Source organism: Acartia tonsa, chromosome 6 (genome assembly GCF_053477335.1).
Source record: "Acartia tonsa isolate MP-2025a chromosome 6, ASM5347733v1, whole genome shotgun sequence".
Taxonomy (NCBI): domain Eukaryota; kingdom Metazoa; phylum Arthropoda; class Copepoda; order Calanoida; family Acartiidae; genus Acartia; species Acartia tonsa.
In genome coordinates, this window is record NC_137265.1 from 46,819,156 (window position 1) to 46,837,739 (window position 18,584).

General features: G+C 38.7%; 1 protein-coding gene across 1 annotated transcript; it reads right to left on the minus strand.

The window, feature by feature from the left end:
- Positions 1-478: 478 nt before the first annotated feature.
- On the minus strand, positions 479-7,899 carry LOC145322807 (uncharacterized). The gene is made up of 14 exons (XM_080165083.1): positions 7,742-7,899; positions 6,985-7,048; positions 6,182-6,233; positions 5,662-5,774; positions 4,993-5,141; positions 4,608-4,720; positions 4,119-4,170; positions 3,833-3,905; positions 3,475-3,550; positions 2,911-3,015; positions 2,519-2,610; positions 1,611-1,708; positions 1,119-1,229; positions 479-672 (listed from the first exon to the last, which is right to left on the minus strand). The coding sequence occupies exons 1-14, from the start codon at positions 7,850-7,852 to the stop codon at positions 541-543; spliced, it is 1,341 nt and encodes a 446-aa protein (XP_080021209.1). The 5' UTR covers positions 7,853-7,899; the 3' UTR covers positions 479-540.
- Positions 7,900-18,584: the final 10,685 nt, after the last annotated feature.

The following is an 18,584-nucleotide window of genomic DNA, read 5'->3' on the forward strand; positions in this document are numbered from 1 at the left end:
AAAGTATTTTTTACGTCAACAGATTAAAAATGAACATAATCTTAGCATAAAACAAACATTTTGATAACGCCAAAAAACAAAAGATTAGCATGACACCAAGACAAAAGATAAGGCTAAAAACTTATATAACAAATGATACATTTATTTAAATATTTTCAGGTGTTTTTAAAACGGTGATACTTTACAATTCATCAACGTTGCCCTATTTTCATTTGCGTCATGTTTTATTAAACTTAGAAGTTTATAAAAGAGCATTTCTAGTATGGCTCTAATTCTGATGATTAGTATCATATTTTAGAGAACTTTCACAAACAATAGAATTAAATAATAGATTAACCCCTATTTTGTTGTCCCTGGCATTAACATATTATTTTAATTTTACTATCTTTGAAAAATTGTCTATAATACGATGCAAAAAAAGCCTATCTGGAAAACCAACAGCATGAATGAACTATCTCATATCAATACAACTTAAACATTACATAATCTAAAAGTTTATTAACTTTAAACAGTCATTTCATAAAAACTATAAATACATTTTTAAGGGGCAAAAGTGTAAACATAAACCATGCCCTCAGTGTAGCCTGCTGAAATAATTTCCATATATCCATCTCCATCAAGATCATAGATAGCCATAGTTCCTGCTGTGGTTGCTTCAGTATCCACCATTATCTAGATACATTGATTGGTATGAGTGTTTACGTTTTTGAGTGACAAAATTCATCTGTAAATGGTAAAACACTCATACATAATTAGTAATACTTCATTCACAGGAACTTAATCACAGTGAAATTTTAGTTGTACAAGCAGCTATAAATATTTCTGTAATACACCTATTTTTACAGCAGTAGAATATAATTTGGAACTCTTTACATATGCACAAGTAAAAAAATATGTACATACCAAGAAACAAAGAAAAGAGATTTTTTCAAAATACTAATTGGGAATAGGAATCTATACAAAAAGTGAGGCATGTGACCTAATTTTGAATGAGGCTGAGAAATTCTATTTTTCTAATATGACTAATGGACAGGCAGGCAGATGGACATATTGACAGATGGAATTAACAAATAAACACTTCAATGCTATACCATTTTAATAGAAAAACTCTGACTAACCTGCAGGTCATAATCCCAGTTAGTGGGGTCTTCAGACATGGGGTGCATAATGTAGTGGATGCCATCATCATCTCCAGATAAGGCTATCCAAGGCTTGGGCTGGTTTCCAAGCTAAATATTAGAAATGTCATCATTACTCAAAATGGATCTTAGAAAATGTAATCTTGCCAGATCTATTCATATAAATGATAAACAGTCCATTGTAATCTACTTATGAATAGGAAAGAAATGATAAATATTTTTTAAAAATAATCAAATTGCGCAGCATGTTATTGTAACTGTTATGGATTGATTTGGAGTACAAGCATATGGTATTTGAAGAATATCTGCTCAAACCAAATATAGATATTTCGTAGAAAATAATTTTACACAATGGCTTTTAAACCGATTAATATCCGGTGTATTAGAACCGGTTCTCAGTCATACTGAAAAACCATAGCATTAACTTATAGAGTATTTTCCACGAATATTAAAATAAATAACTATTCTTACTTCATTTGGTGTATTCTTGTATTCTTCACTGGGATAGAACAGTCTTTGTTTTCCTGGGGTCATGGAGCTTCCAAACAGGTAGGAGTTGGCTTGGAATCCTAAATACGAAGAAAACTGAAGGATAGTCAGTCTTTTGTTGGGATGCATATCGAGATAGAGTGGTTTTATTGATTGATAAAGATATAGGGAGTTAGGCAGAATGATACAATTATTAACTTTTGGAGAGCTCAAAGATGGTTATTTTCTATATCAATAGATAGTTATTTGTTTATTATAATAACTAGAGGCCTCTAGTGGCCTTTAAATGTTTTATTCTATTTGAAATATCTAATTTGAGGAATAACTTGTCTATATTAATTGTTAAATTCATGCGTCTACGCAGCGCGACTACGCTAGCGACACTATGCGGCGGAAATATTTCAATTTTTTTTCGATTTTATTGTGATTTCTCTTGGGAGGGTTGTGGTACCCTCCCCCAAAATAGATAAAAAAAACCTTCCCGGGACATATGACAATCTACCCTGTTAAGAGAACTCAATCGGTTCAGCGGTTAGCGAGATCCTTCGGTACAGACACACAGATACATAGATACACAGACACACAGACACACAGACATCCTGTTACTTTAGTATAAGGATAAATGTATACAGGGTAGGCGAAATGGTTGATTTGTATAGTGGGTATGCAGCTTAAAAAGTATTTTAATAAAAAGACAAAAATCAGTTAAAGAACTATAGATAACTTTTCAAATGTCGTTGTTCACAAATTCTTTTTAAAGATATATTTATATTACCCTGGAAGTTATATTTTATCAATTATTTTTGCAAATGTAGAATAAAACAACACACATCAAATAATAATGTATTTTTTAATTGAATTCTATCTTATTCTTGTATCCCTAAAATTACCTGAAGCTAAACTGATTCTCTTCCAATCCTCAGCATTCCTCCAGTCTCCCTGTAGAGTGTAGGCCCACAGGTTTCCGGTCTCATTGCCCTTTCTAGATTATTTAATACCTATATTTGAGACCACTTGTTCTTAAAAAAGAACTCTAAAAAATTTAATATTACAAAAACGGCCATAGATATGAAAACAACATAAATTTCAACTTTAATCAATCAAACATTCTATAGTTGAGCTATGTACAATTAAATTACTGTATATGCATTGGTTAGATTATGTAACTTTCAATCTTTAAAAGTGTGGAAATTACCTAGATTACAAACTGACATGCTAATTTTGAGACAAAAAATTAGAGTTTTAAAAGACCATACATAGCTTGTTCAAGACATGTGAATACCTGTGATCAAAAGCACTGGCAATAATCTCCATAGTTCCATCCAGGTTTAGATCTACCATGTGACATTCAAATGGCTGTCCAGGCTCTGTATCAATAGTTACTGATCTAAACAAAAATCAAATGAAATTTGAACATATCACAAACATTGTTGTCCTATGTTTTTGGTAACTTTTATTGTTAAAATATTTTAATTGCATTTAGGGACAGAGGGACATAGTGTGTTGGACAAACAAGGAATACAACCTCCTTGAGTAGCTAAGAATGACAAATTCTTAGTTGAGCAATATGAAACAGTCAGTTTTAGAGCAGATATTAAGCGTCAAAAAATTAAATTTAGATCATGAAGACTTTTTAAATGAAGTATGTAGGTCTTTTGTAGCATGGCCGACTGTCCAAAGAAAATAGTAAGCTATGCACTGGACGTTGATTGTTACAATAGAATTTGAATTGAATAGCATTTCCCACATTCATTTCTTACAGTCAGACACACAGAAGGATGGACACACATTTTAAATAATAGATTAGCTTCGCCAATAAAAAAGATATGTAGATTGTAGATCCTACTTGATTTGATCAGCCTGGGCCCAGGCTCCAGGAGTGTTCTCAACATAATACAGCATAACATTCTCAGTCCACAGTTCTAATATTTAACAAGGAAAATTAATAATATAAACAGCAAAAACAAATATTATGCAAACTAGGTGATTGTCTTCAAATTACCCATTCCAACGCAGAAATACTCACCCTTAAATAAATTGGAGGTTGTTTGTTTATTGCTTTAGATCTGATTAGGTTAACATATTGAAACTGGATAACCCTAGAGGCACTACAAGTTTGGTTGGAGCTTTCCCCCTTGCAGGGATTGCTAAAGAAAGGGTTAAATTCACCCTTATTTCAAACATAAAATAAGCTGTAAACTTACCAGCTGTTACGATGACACTGTATTCAACACCATCAGCCTCGAGGATATGTTCTTCAAAGTAAACATCAGGACCCTAAAAATACATTATTGTTTAAAATCAGAATCATTATTCTATTCAGCAAATATGATATAGAGTTTAAGGACTGTGGTTTTTTGTTCTGCTGCTTTCATTTTATTATCATATCCAGAACTAGCATGAATAGATTTATTTCAACCATTTCTAATTATTCTCAGCACCTGAATCAAATCTGACACCTCCATGACAATAATTACAATTTTTGTTTACCTGTCTGACAAGGACATGAGATTCCCATTTCCAGTCTCCGTGAGAGCTTGGCCTAAAAACAAATAAAACATTTAAATCTTTTATTTTCCTCAGATTTAAATGTCTTTATATTATTACTAAAATTCAAAATATTTCAAACAGTTTTAAGTTGAATATAAAAATATGTTTGTTTCATTTTCATTCTAGTTTTTAACTTTCATAATTTTGTCAAAATATCCTATTTTTGTTTCAGATAGAATTTTTCAATTTTTTATCTATGTATATTTTATTGACACATCCAAAGTTTGGTAGGGTGATAACAAAACTTTTTTTTTTTGCTTATCTGGAGATAATAGCATTCTGGAACCAGACCAACTCTCTGACTGGATCACCTTACATGGGAGGGGAGTACCAGGATTCTGGAACCAGAACAACTCTCTGACTGGATCATCTTACCTGGGAGTAACAGTATTCTGAAACTAGACTAACTCTCTGTCTGAATCACCTTACCTAGGTGTACCAGGATTCTGGAACCAGACCAACTCTCTGACTGGATCACCTCCAAACAGGGGAACATAGAATCTTGCTGTCATGGCGTCAATCAAACCATCATCATTTACATCCTAGCATAAAGTTACTAGTATACAAAGAGATATTTAATCTGAAGAAAAAAACTTTTTTCTTTGCAACAGTAAAAGTAAAAAAAATATGTTGGTTTGTAAAAATACTGGAAACAATCAATTGACCAACCAAGTTTTTCTGAGATTACTTGAATCCCCACATGTGCTTTTGTGTTTGTTTCAATAAATAAATATTAAATAAGGCATAACAAATGCTCATGAGCCACTGAAATCTTTTTAAAGGTCAAAATAATCCTATATTAGATATACCATACCTTCCAGATGACCCAGTGATAAGACCAAGAATCAGACTGACCGGCGGCAATATCCCAGGGACCATCAGGAAGACCAAAGCTGGTATCATAAACCTCCAGGCGGCCATCATTTTTACCTGGCACCAGGAAACCAGAGGTCTGCACAACACCTGCAAAAATATATATGTTAATAACATTAGATGACAAAACCAATCTTCCTACAATTTTTGGAAAACTATATTATTTAATGGTTGGGAGCCAGACGGCTGGTTAAGGGCTAAAAGATAGAATTTCAATAATCCCAATGAATTCCCCCCCCCCCCCAAAAAAAAAAAATTTGTAAAGAGTCTCAAAATTTAAATATAGTTGTATCGACAGGGAACCTGTTCATTGTGTCTTATTTGTTGTGCACTCTTGTGAAAATCCCATGTCCATTAATTCCTTACACGGAGGTGGTGACAATGACCTTTCCCGACTAGCAAAGTAAAATCCTTAGTGCGGCATTTTCCTGTGAAGCGTGTGTGGCTCTGAGAGCATGTTCTTTTGTGGTCGGAGAATGCGCACGATGAGATGTAAATATATTTTCATTGTGAAAGAATCGTGCAGTTGCTTATCTGTCGCCTCTTAATTGTGGGAAAAATAAGATCTCTATTCGACCTCATGTCGAACAAAGGTATTTCAAACACTCACCTTCAAATCCAAGAACCTCCCTTGGTAGGTAGACAGGATAGTTTGGCCAGTATGCTGTAGACTTGCCTCCCAGCTGTTCTATCTGTCTGCCCCAGTCTGATACTGAGTCCATTCTTTACACAGTAGGTTTTATTTTAATTGTGTATAAATAGTCAATGAATGAAATGTTTACTAAACATTGGAAACCAATATGATTTACAGTTTAATGTTCTCTCCCTAATTACAATAAGAAAATTCCTTACAAAATTAGATAATCCTAATTATAAAAGTAAGAAGTCTGTTTGTAACAAGGATCCCGCCAACCGATATGGTTTTCCTTTACTGTAAAGCTTCCTATAGGTCATGGAAATGTAGATAATTATTTTGTGAGGGTTAAAAAATACCTCTCACAAATTTTTTCTTCTTTTTTAACTGAAATTAAAAGAGGATCGTTGACTTTGCCCTCACCCCTTCGCTAGATTGCCCCTAAAGGCCTCTAGGGGCGAAGCTGCTAACTTAGCATACAATAAAATGTATTTTCCTTGCTCCAGGATTCTTGAGGAAGTAGACAGAGTCATGGAAGAAAGGTAAGGCTGAAAAAAAATATTTTGCCTTAGCAGGTTATTTAATTACAGTAGTTTTGAACTTAGAAAAGCGTTTGATGGGTTAAAACTATATTTCCTTTGACAATGGAAATTATTTGATATACCCCCACAATGATCTTTACTCCTTCTGTTATCAAAATTATTGGTTAAAAAGTTTGAACACTACTAGTTTCAATAAATCAAGAATAATATTGGGTATTAAAATTATTTACAGTCCAATGTCCCCTCCCCTCCCTCCCTACCTAACCTTTAACAACATCCAAAAAAGCTAAGCTTTGAAACTTTAAGAAAAACGAACATTAACACTTGTAGAGTGTCAGAACTTAATAATTAGAATTTAAATGCATAAAAGTCGAAAAAATTGTGAGTAAATTTGTTGTAAAACTGCTTAAATACAGGATAATAATTTAGGACATACTTACATTTTTGGGAATTGATTATAGAGATGCAAAAATCAGGATGTTATATCACATACATAGTTGTTAAAATAGTTAAAAATCAACATGTTCAAAATGGACGTACGGATATTCTGGTAATGATAATAGAGTTGCTGCGCTTTTTAAATCGTACCTAACTTCTACAGGAATCACCATGGAAAGTTCAAAATCGATAGGACAATTCTAACATGCCTCATTAAACGAAAAAAGCTATATGTTTCAGACGGGCGGGCGTACGGACAGACTGATCCTAATTATAGAAAAGCTTCGCTTTTAAAAAGATACAAAAAAGCAAATCTAACCTGGGTTAAAAGTGGTGATATACATAAACTGTGACCCACTCTCTTCAACAAATATTTCAATGAACCCTGCGGGTAATGATATATTCAAATTAGGCAACTTTTCATTGGTTATTTAGTCGTGATTTGTCCTAATATTATGTAACAGGATGTTTTTCTATGTGCCTGTATCAAAATGAAATCGTCCCTAAAAAGAAATTACCTTATCCCCCAAATTTTTTAAAGTATTTCTAAAATTCTAATAAAAAATACTTCTTGACTGTTTTTGTCATATTGCATGTGATTGTGGATCACATATAAACTTTTTGAGGAAAAAAACTTTTTTAAAAGGTTAGTTTAGGGTTAATTAGTGTCTATTTATAAGCATAAAGAACCCTGAATTCCATATGTTTCTAGGTCAATGTATGTATACTCACATGCCACATACCATTTGACTTTTTCAACTATTTATTCCATCATAAAAGCGTATGGGGAGTTCTAAACCTAATGCTCTCCAAAACCCTTGCATTACAACAAAAAGCACTAAAGGAAGCTTTTTGTAGTGACTATAAAAATAAAGCTATATTGGCCTACCATTGATCAAAACGTTATACTGGCCTGCTATTGGCAATTTAGTCTGTGTATTGGCCTATCATTGGTCATTTGTACCGTATGAAATCATTTTTTAGACACTATAAATAGCTTTAAGCTAAAAGAAAAGAAAATGTTTAATTCGAGTTTTTTTTTAAATGAAATGAATTGTGGCCCAATTAATGTACATCCCTGCATGTGCCAGTTTGAAGTGGCCCAGCTCCCTGGGCATCATGGCAACCTCGGTCCCGGCCTGGACATAGCTGCCCACCAGCAGCAGGCTCAATATACCTAATTTCATTCTGGAATATGACAATTTGTAAGTAATTTTCTCTAATTTATGAACACAGTCATTTTTTTTACAGACTCGCGTCAAATGGAACGTATATGCAGGGGTCCTACCCCAAACGTCGGAGTGGACAAACGCAGAAGTCTTAAACGTCAGAGTGGATAAACGTAGGAATGGGACAAACGTCGGAGTGGACAAACGTCGGGGTGGACATTGCTTAAGTAAAACCTAGGAGTGTCCGCTATTTTAATAATATGACAATTTTAAAAATTTTTATACCCCTGTCTACAAAATAATGACTATGCCTGCAGCGCTCGGCCCCCTAAAAATTCAAAATTGAAAATAAAATTTGGGGACTCCTGTGTTTGTCAACTCCGACGTTTGTCCCAAAAATCCTGCGTTTGTCCACTCCGACGTTTGTCCCACTCCTGCGTTTGTCCCACTCCGACGTTTGGGACTCCTGCATTTGTCCACTCCTGCGTTTGTCCCACTCCTACGTTTGGGACTCCTACGTTTGGCGTGGAACCGTATATGGGAGCTTAGTCTAAATATGTCGCTAAACATTTTATATGTTTAAATTCTCAAAATATAAATGAGCTTAAAAATTGCTGACCAATTACAGATTTGTACTGAAAAATCAAAATTCAACCCTGTTACAAATATTTGATAGAAGTTTTTAAAATTAAACTTCTTTATATATTTATATTTCTTTTGTGGTATTTTGTCTAAATGTTTTTATATTGGTATTGAAATATCTGTAAAGAGTATCAATGAATAAAGTTAGGGGTAAATGCCAAAAATCAACAAGTAAATATCTACATATCTTTAATATCAGCCAAGAAAATATATTTTAAAGCATTAATACAGACAGAATAAATAGAAATAAGTAATAACTAAAAATATTTGTTTAAAAATTAATTATCGAGGATGAATTCTTGTCACAATGTTTAGAGTAAAAAGTAGAAATATTTCATATTTCTCTGTTTAGTTCATTTACAAAAGATTAATTTTTCAAAGTTAATACGCAAAAACTCGTACAGTGTCAGGGATAAAGGATATTCGGATCTACTGCAGTTCACGGTAAAATATTACTGGTAAGCAAAATTTCCAAAAATCTATCAACTTTAAAGGCTGCTAGCTGCTAAACGGCTGAACGTACAGATCATGCCTGCACACTGTTTTAAGCGGCATAAGAAGGCCTACAAATAATCTGGAATAGCCATAAATCAATAATGCATAATTATCTCGCAGTGCAGAGAAATGCGCGAAAAAGACCTATTTTACGCGTTTTTTTTCAGTGAAGATTTCCCTGTGCATAATTGGATCTTGGCTATTCCAGATTATGTGTAGGCCTTCTTATGCCGCCTAAAATGGTGTGCGGGTATAATCTGTACGTTTAGCCGTTTGGCAGCTAGCAACCTTTAAAATTCATAGATTTTTGGAGATATTGCTTACCAGCAATATTTTACCGTGAACTGCAGTAGATCCGGATATTCTAACACGAGACTCTCAGTTAACCCAGGGCGGGAGGGGACATTGGACTGTAAATTACATTGGTATCTAAAGTTCCATAATAATGATATCTTATTCGTTGGTTTAAAATCTTGGGGACTTTTATTAAATTTTGAAACTAGCAATATTTAAACTTTACAACTAATAATGTTGATCTACAGAAGGGATGTATATTAATTCATCTTCCATTGTCTAATACCTTGGGACCCATGCAATCGGCCAATTAGATTTAAATTGTTGGTCAAAAAGTTTAGACATTAGTATTAACCAGCCTATCAAAATCTAACAAAAATTTACTCCAACCTGCAAAGGGTTCCAGGACAAACGCAGGAGTCCCAAACATCGGAGTGGACAAACGCAGAAATGTTAAAATATTAATTTAAGTAAGTATTTATATACAGGTTAGGTCAGGTTAAGGTTAGGTTAAGTTTCCACTCCTGCGTTTGTCCACTCCGACGTTTGGGACTCCTGCGTTTGTCCTAGGACCCTGCAAAGGTGTTCATAAAACGTTGGGAACCAGTATAATTCACAGTCCAATGGTTGCTCCCTCCCTAAGTTTTCTATTTAAATATTGTTTACGTTTCATTATCCCTTATCCTTGATTGATAAAACAGTAAATCCAGTAAACTTGAGATTTGCAAGTCAAATGGGGACAAAAAAACAAAGATGCTAATTAATATTGGATATTTATAGTATTTTCAAGTATGGCTTCGAAACCGATAAATATCCGATGGATTTAAACCGGTTTTCAGTGTACTAAAAAAATAATTATAGCATCGAAATATAGCCAGTTTTCTTACGAATATTAAAATATAATTAATACAGTTTTGTTAGAATAGGCTTTCGGATGCTTATAATACGATGCGATAAATAACTATTACACATACGATTACATCCTGTAGTATCAATGCTTCTAAACTAATCTTGCCTCAATCTACCCTCCCCCTTCCGCATAAATTTTACGCCCAAAATCGCAATAAAACATGAAATGTTTCAAATCCCTCAGGTAATTTTTTTACACTTCACAATCAAAATGTTATATTCTGATTCAACTAAAGTTTAATTATCCCCATGTAAAAAGCTTGGACGTTATATGAAGCTTGGTTAGGTCTTCATTTAAATCATTTGAAGCTTGGCCCAATTTTGCCAAATATACTGCTTTGTACTTTTTCAATCAGACGCTAAATTAAGAGGACAGATTTTTATCGATTAGATTTATTCTAATCATCAATTTTTTGTCTTAAAAATACATATGTTTTTTTATGTATCTCTATAGCTATTTAAATATTTTCTTTCTATCTAGCTATCTATTTGTCTATCTCTCTTTCTACCTATCAATTTATCTATCTATCTATCTATTTTACAGCATACCTTCTAGGATTACTAATTTGTTTACTAAACACGCACACACACACACACACACATGCATACACACACACACACACAAATACACACTCACACACACACCAGCAAAACTACACACACAGCTGTTTGCCAAAAATTTCAATCTAAATTTGCAAAATTTGGCAACTTTTTACTCCATGACAAGCCACGGAGCATATTTGAAAAATAGTTTTCTATAGTTGTGATGTTTTTGTAGTTATACAAAAAAACTTGCTTTTTATTAAAGTTATAATGAATAATGATAGGCGGTTTCCCTTAAAGTGAAAAGTCGAGCACAGAATCCCCCACCCCCTATTTTGAAAAAATATAAAATAAGAATGAAAATTGTTTGTACGTTTGTGCTTTACTTTAGGTCAAATTAGGTTAGGTTATAATGATTATAGGTTAGCCCTGTAGGAATATTACCCACAGTGCTAGAGGCCCCTGCAGGGGTTAGGCAAAAAGAACCCACCCCCTAAAGCACCTAACAATCCTAACACAAGGTTTTGACAATAGAAGAACAACTATTTTGAATATTTTATTTCTAAACCAATGAAAAATATATTCTGTAATAATAATAAACTTTAAAATTAAAAAGGGTGTATTTTTTTCTAAATTATCCTATTATATAAAGTAGTGAGCGTTTTTTGGTTTGTCCCGAAGTATCTCGCTAACCGCTGAACCGATATTATTCTCCTTTATAGTGAAGCTACTTATAGGTCCTGGGAAGGTTTAAACTATTTTTGGGGAGGGTGTCTTCAACTCCCCACCACCCCCCCTAAAAAATATTTTTTTAACTCTTTTAAAACTCAAATTTAAAATGGGATGATGTCGACTTTTCCCCCTCCTACCTTAAGTGCCCCTAGAGGCTTCTAGGGGGCGTAGCCGCTAGTATCGTTAAATAGCATTAAAAATCGAGGCAAAATAGTGATATAGTGAAAATTAGCCTTTTTACGACAATTTTGACAAAAAGAAAATGATTGCTGTTCTAATATTTTGTAGGTTGTATTTGAGAGGTTGAAATTTGTAATTTCAGATTTTTTGAATACAAACAGCCTAGAAAAGAAAGGAATTGTAGTATCCCATTCTTTTTATTTGAATCTTTAGTCCACAAATAATTATTATTAAGACAAAATGTATTGTTTTTCTATTTAGTTACCCAAAAGGAATTGTCTGATCTATTTAAAACGTTCACTTAACCAACCAATTAAAATTCATAAAAGGCTCTCCAAAGTTGGCAAGCCAACGGATAAGAAAACGTTAATATAAAACTTTGGGGACTAGTGTAATAAACAGCCCGTTTGTCCCCCTCTCTCTGGGTGTTGGTAATCATTTGAAGTTGAATGGATAATGATCGTGTGAGTTAAAATGAAAAGAAGTAGAAACAAAGGACATGTAAGTAGACAAGGGCGTAACACGAGTTTTAAAAGGGGAGCTTTTCTATAATTAGGGTTGGTCCGTACGTCCGTCTAAACGTAACGATTAGCTCATATCGTTAGTTTCTAGATTTATCAATAGTCAAACAAAAATAATAAAATATAAAATTAATTCAAAATAAAGTTGTACCCGTTGATCAAAAAAGACTTACAAACTAGACACAAGAATCGAGGCATTTATTAAGCAGCTATGCTGCAGAAAACCATAATATTTTCATTAAAATATACTTATAGAATCAAAGAATCAAAAGACCAAGATTATGTGTTTAAAGTTTGAGAAATTATCTAAAGATTTAACTAAATACTAATATATAGCAGTATGTGACTGACTTTTCAGTTGGAAGGCGGAAGAAAGACTTATATATATGCCACGCGACGTATCTAAAAACATTAAAACCAAAGTTAAATTATGAATTTCTCAATGTGCTGATAACTACTGACTGTTAAAGTTGAATAAAACACGACAAAATATAATTTGTTAAGATAAGAAAAGGACTTAAACTTAATTGGGATACGTATTTATCAAAATTATTTGTAGCTCAGAAAATAGAAAAATCTTTCTAACCTAAAACTTTCAGTTTAAAAGCAAAAGCTGATTTTTAAATAGTCAATCACAAGAATCCACCAACCCAAAAACCATTTTTTTTTAGCAATGAAGATTTTTTTATCCCATTGATACCATAATACGGTCGAAAAAATTTTGTGACAATATAATAAAATTTTGAAAATCAATAGTTTTACATAATGTATATCATCATAAGAAGATAAGAAATAACGTTGTTTTCTGATAACTTTTTATAACATGCAGATCATATTATATAACTCTTGTTATCACTAATGTAATTGATTTTAAATCATTTTTTATTTGCTGTTTCAATATAGCACTTTTAAAGATTTAGATTTAAATTGATTAAAATCTATAAACATTGTCCTATATAAATTTGAAAGCTACATCACAGATAGAGGCAAACGCTCTGTTTATATCAAGAATGTGAAACAATTATCTGCATTTGATACAATCATTCAAATATTTTTCACCAATTCTTTACAGAATGTAAAATTCTTCAAGAATTTCTATATTTATTGCTGTTGATATGTTAGGGGATAAAGCAGCTTTTTTTAACATTTAAAATAGAGGCGTACGCAGAGATTTATAAGTATATCAACCAGGAATAAGGAAAAACTAAATATTTCCATAAAAAAGAGTAATAATATTAGCAAGATGTTTTTAATTCAAAGTACCTAATAAACACTGATCCCCCATCCCCTTATTTTCTGATTAAATTAGGGCAAGGACGTCCAGGCTTTTATTTGGGGATGGGGGGAAGGGGTAAAAAATTAAAAATAAAAATTTGAGGGGGGGGGGTGTAATCATCCCTTTACACGACCACTTGGACGTCCCTGCCTTCGGAACCTAAACCCTAACCTGTTTACCTAACCTAATCTTAACCAAGCAATAAATGAACAAACTAATAACTAACCCTACCTTTTTTTCAATGCATTAAATAAAAAGGGCTTATTGCTCGATATGCACTTTGAGGGAAAGCCCTGATAGATATGTTATGAAACTTTTCGTCCTTTGTTTATCTTTAAAATTAATGATTCAAATGACGAAAATATATGCTTGTATTTTGTTGAATTATGTAATTTCTCATTTTGCTTAAAAGATAAGAGACAAAAACAACAATATTTGATTTATTAAAGAAAAAAAGTAATTTGATTGTTCGTCATTTGGATTTATGGGGAAAAAATACAAGGTACAACTACTTGGATGCTCCTCTATCAAACCTTCATTGTAAAGCAAGTTAAAAAAGAATTAATAATGTTCTGATTTTAGGGAGTTTTGATCGAAATATTTGTGAATTATAAAGGGTTAATTTGTTAAATATCAAACTCCATATATTAAGTAGTAGGTTTTTTTTTGTCTGAAGCTTGAAATCTCGGTAAATATTTTGCAAATTGGTTGTGCTTTTCAGAGGTACTTTATAATTGTCTTTTGGTTGTTTTAGGCTATTTTTCTGAACCCCCACACCTTCCACTAAAGGTTAAGTACTAAGAGTAAGCAACTTATGCTATTGTTGAAAATTCCAATTATCGTGCATGTCTGGTAAGCCGAGCGTTCTCGGCCCACAGGGTAACGAGTTCGGATTCAACGAGCCCTAGCCTTTAATTATTCTACCAAATAAACAAGCAGGATTCAAGCATACAGAAATTATATATTTAAACTGAATAATATTTACAAGTTATGTTTACTATATATATACAACAGATTATAACAATGGTTAGGTTTGAAGGGGGTGTGGGGCGCTAGGGCTTAGCTCCCGGCGGTAGACAGGCTGCGGGGGCAGCGGTGGTAAAAGGGGAGGCAACGCCTCCCGGTTATATAAGCGCGTGAGGGACGCGTGATAGTTGCATGTTTGAGTCCCCTCCCCACATTTAGGCAGGCCAGTTTGACCGCTGGGTGCGGGGTCAACAGCGGTCATGAGATAGATGGTGATATAATAAGATTAGTGCAGGGGGTTTGTTATCATAAGTCACAGCGAAGCAACTCTGTAAACGGCCTGTCCGTCGGGGTGTCGTATTACCACAACCTCCCCTTCAAGGGTTGCGTGGCTCCTGAGCCACCAGGCCTTGAACCTGGGGATACGACAGCCTATGCCTGCGCAGGACAGGCAGTTCTTGGGGCACAGCTCGATGGAGGACAGCTCTGGCTATACAGGCTCCCTGGGACACTCGTTGCTCGGTCTGACTGTGGTTGGTGATCAGCATTGTCAGCTCCTGGTTGGCTTCTAGGCGTGGGTTGGCGACGGCCAAGCCCCGCCGCTGGAAATTTTGCCTTGTCTGCAGGATTAATTCTGTCTCGGCTGGTAACTGGACACGGAGGCCTAGGCAGACTCTGATGGTTCCTAAGGGGGGAATGGCGATGGCAAAGGGTGCATAGAACTCCATGGGGGCGCCTGCTTGATTCAGGTTGCTTGGTCTCCTAGCTCCTACCCGGATGGGGATGGCTGTCATCAGCAGGGGGCACATGGCTTCAGCTTCATCTTCTGGGGCGGCTTCTTCCATCGCAGTGGCTGGCTCTTCTCCTACAGGCTCGCTGCTGGCTGGCAGGGTCTCCATGTCCGCGTCAGAGTTCCAGATGGCATCTCTGGGTGGCTCTGGAGCGGGCGGCGGCGGCGGTGGTTCGTTGGGCTGCTCCTGCAGGTTCTCCTCTACTGGGTCACGATCCTGGCCGCTAGGCTGTGGGGCGGCTGCGGCTGGCTGGTGCACTGGGAGCTGTCCTGGGTCGCTAGCTGCGGGCGCCGCCGCTCCAACTGGCAGCTCGGTGGCATCCTCGTCGCCGTCCATATCAACTTGGATGTCTGCTGGGATCTGGTGGGCAGTCACATCTCCAGTGTATTTGCGCAGTCGGCCTACATGCGCGGTAACTTCTGAGATCCTGGCTACTGGAGAGGCAGGTTTAATGACATAATGGACTTCTGTAGCTTTCCTCACTACTTTCCAGGGGCCAGTCCATCTCTTGGTAATCTTGGCTGCCTTCCCTGGCACCAGGCGGGGGGCCAGGTACCAGACCAAGTCTCCAACCTCATACTTGGCCGTGCCTTCGTAAGCTGCCGCGCTCCTCCTGATGGCTCCCTCCTCCTTCTGCTGGATGGCATCATACACTGCATAGTAGCGCTGCAAGAGAGCTTGGACGTTGGCTGGAACTGAAGCATATTCGGTCTCTGGCAGCCGTAGTACCATGTCCACCGGAAGTTTGGCCTCTCTCCCAAAGAAGGCCAGGAACGGGGTCACGCCAGTGGATCTGCAGGCCTTGGTGTTGTATGCGAAGGCGATGGCAGGCAGGTGGGGCTCCCAGTTGTTATCGTCTCTGTCTAGGAACAGGCGCATGCCTGTGTTGAGCGTCCTATGAAACCTCTCCACTCGGTTGGACTGCGGGTTGTAGGGTGGTGGATGTGTCAGGCCAATCTCAAGCCTGGAGGCCAGTTCCTGGAATACCTGGCCGGTAAATTCCATTCCATTGTCGGAATGGATCTTCAGGGGGCATCCGAACGTGGCCAGGTGGCGGTGCAACAGGGCTTCAGCCACCGTGAGGGTGCGCTTGTTGGGGATGGCGTAGAGGCTGACAAACCGGCTGAACCCATCTTGGCAGGTGAGGATGTAGCGGTTCCCAGCTGGGGTCTCTGGCAGTGGCCCCACCAGGTCGATGAATAGGACTTGCTGTGGATACCCCTGGCGGGAGGGCACGTGGATCCCCTGCTTCAGTCTCTCCTTGGTAACTTTCTGGACACACTCAGGGCAAGTTTGTACCATCAGACGGACGTCACGGGCCAGGTTGGGCCACCAGAAGTGCATGGCAACGCGGGCGATAGTCGCGTCCATCCCAAAGTGCCCAGCCATGGGGGTCCCATGGGCTAGGAAGAACGCGTCCTGCTGGAGGGCCGAAGGCAGCAGGTATCTTGTCCTCTCCCCTGTCAGAGTCTGGTCAGTGGTGGTGAGGCGGCCATGCTCGTCAAGCCCCAGGGCTGGGAAGCGGCTGGCGTACTGCTGCTCGTCTCGTTCCTTACCACGCAGCTCAGCCTTAGTTGGGGCTTTGCCGTCAGCCACCCATTGGCGGACACGGAGCAGAAGGGGGTCCTGTGTCTGGGCCTCCAATACTCTAGCTGGATCCAGTCGGGCGGCAGGGGGCCGGCTAGCTGCGGACTCCCCTAGCTGGCAAAGGTTGTGGATATACTCAGCCTGCTCTGCTAATTCTTCGGCGCTAGCCGTTGGCATGTTGGCATCTTCCCGGCGGCTGAGGGCGTCGGCGTTGGTATTCTGGGTGCCAGGCCTGTGGCAGACGGTAAAGTCTAAGGCCGCTAGCTCCTCCTGCCAGCGGGCCACCATCCCTGTGGATGTGTTCAGTGATTTCATCTGTAGCAAGGCGGAGGAATCAGTGTTGATCTGAAAGCTGCGGTAGGACAAGATGCCGTGAAATTTTTGGATCCCATACATAATGGCGGCCATCTCTCCCTTCCAGGACGGGTAGCGCGTCTCAGGGTCGGTTGTCTTGCGCCCCACGGCGGCAATCAGCCTCTCCTTGCCATCCTGGCATTGACTCAGTATGGCAGAGATGGCGCGGCTGCTGAAGTCTGTGGTGAGCTGGAACACCGCTGGCAAATCAAACCTGGGCGGTGCTCGGATGGGGGCCTTGCGGAACTTGTCCTTGAGTTGCAGCAGCTGGGCTTCCATCTCAGGCGTCCAGGTTAGGGTCTTGGCCGTCTTCTGCCGATTCATCTCGTAGGTGAGGTCTGCATACTCTGGGATGAACAGGCGGTAGTATCCAAAGAACCCCAGCAGCGCCAGCAAATCCTTGGGGGTGCTGGGGGCTGGCCAGTCCAAGATACGGTCAATATAGTCCTCCTGCATGGCTATCCCCTCACGGCTGAGGGTGTGGCCCAGATAATCCACCTTGGATCGGAACAGCTTGGTCTTGGCTGGCTTGAGGCGGATCCCTCCCCTGCGGTGGGCTTCCAAGACCTCTCGGAGCCTGGCCAGGTGGGCCCAGGTATCCTGGTGGAAGGTCAGGACGTCGTCAAGGTATGACTGGAGGTTGGCTGTGCCTAGTGGGTTTAGGACCCCTGCAATGAACCTGGAATAGACAGACGGTGCCGTAGCCAGGCCAAAGGGCATCCTTTTCCATTGATACAAGCCCCTGGGAGTGGTGAAGGCGGTGCAGGGCCGGCTGTCCTCGGACACACGGATGGTGTAGTATGCGGCCACCGCGTCTAGAGCACTGTAGACACGGTGCCCGCCAGCTCGTTCCACCAACTGCTGGATCCTAGGCAGGGGGTAGCTGTCCAGTTCCAGGCACTTGTTGAGGGCTCTGTAGTCGACGGCCCAGCGGGTGCTCCCGTCCTTCTTCTTGATGGGCACCAGGGGGCTGCTCCAGGCGGAGTCTGACGGCTCTATAACTCCCTCCTGTAGCCAGGTGTCCAGTTGTTTCTCCAGTTCAGCCTCTTGCCGCGGGTTCAGATCCCTAAATCTCTGGCGGATCGGCTGGGTCCCTGGCTTGAGGCGCAGCTGCAACTCAACCACATCTGTGCAGCCGGGGGTAGAATTGGAGAAGACGTCTCTGTATTCTGACAACATAGTCCAGACCTCCTTCTTGAGCAAGGGGTCCTTGCGTAGGAACTCATTGTCTTCCATCTCCAGGGCCTCCCACAACTCCTGCATTTCTGGCGGCTCAGCAGGTTCTTGGAACGAGTGGAGACGCGGGGGAGGCGTATCAGAGACCTCTAGAATGTCAGGTTTGACCAGCTCCCCAGCCACTGGGAGGCCAGCATCCAGCAAGAGGGGCATCTCCCCTTCATTGACCACCAGTACTCTAAACACAGTGGCAGAGCCAGGCCTGTGGGCATACAGGCCCTCTG

What these genes read in the sequence shown, in the direction of transcription:
- LOC145322807 (XM_080165083.1), bottom strand. Translation starts at nt 7,852, where the DNA reads ATGAAATTAGGTATATTGAGCCTGCTGCTGGTGGGCAGCTATGTCCAG. An exon ending in CTCAAGAATCCTGGAGCAAG is followed by an intron (nt 5,775 to 6,181) that starts GAAAATACATTT and finishes TACTGTGTAAAG; the next exon opens with AATGGACTCAGTATCAGACT. An exon ending in ACTGGGATTATGACCTGCAG is followed by an intron (nt 673 to 1,118) that starts GTTAGTCAGAGT and finishes CAATGTATCTAG; the next exon opens with ATAATGGTGGATACTGAAGC.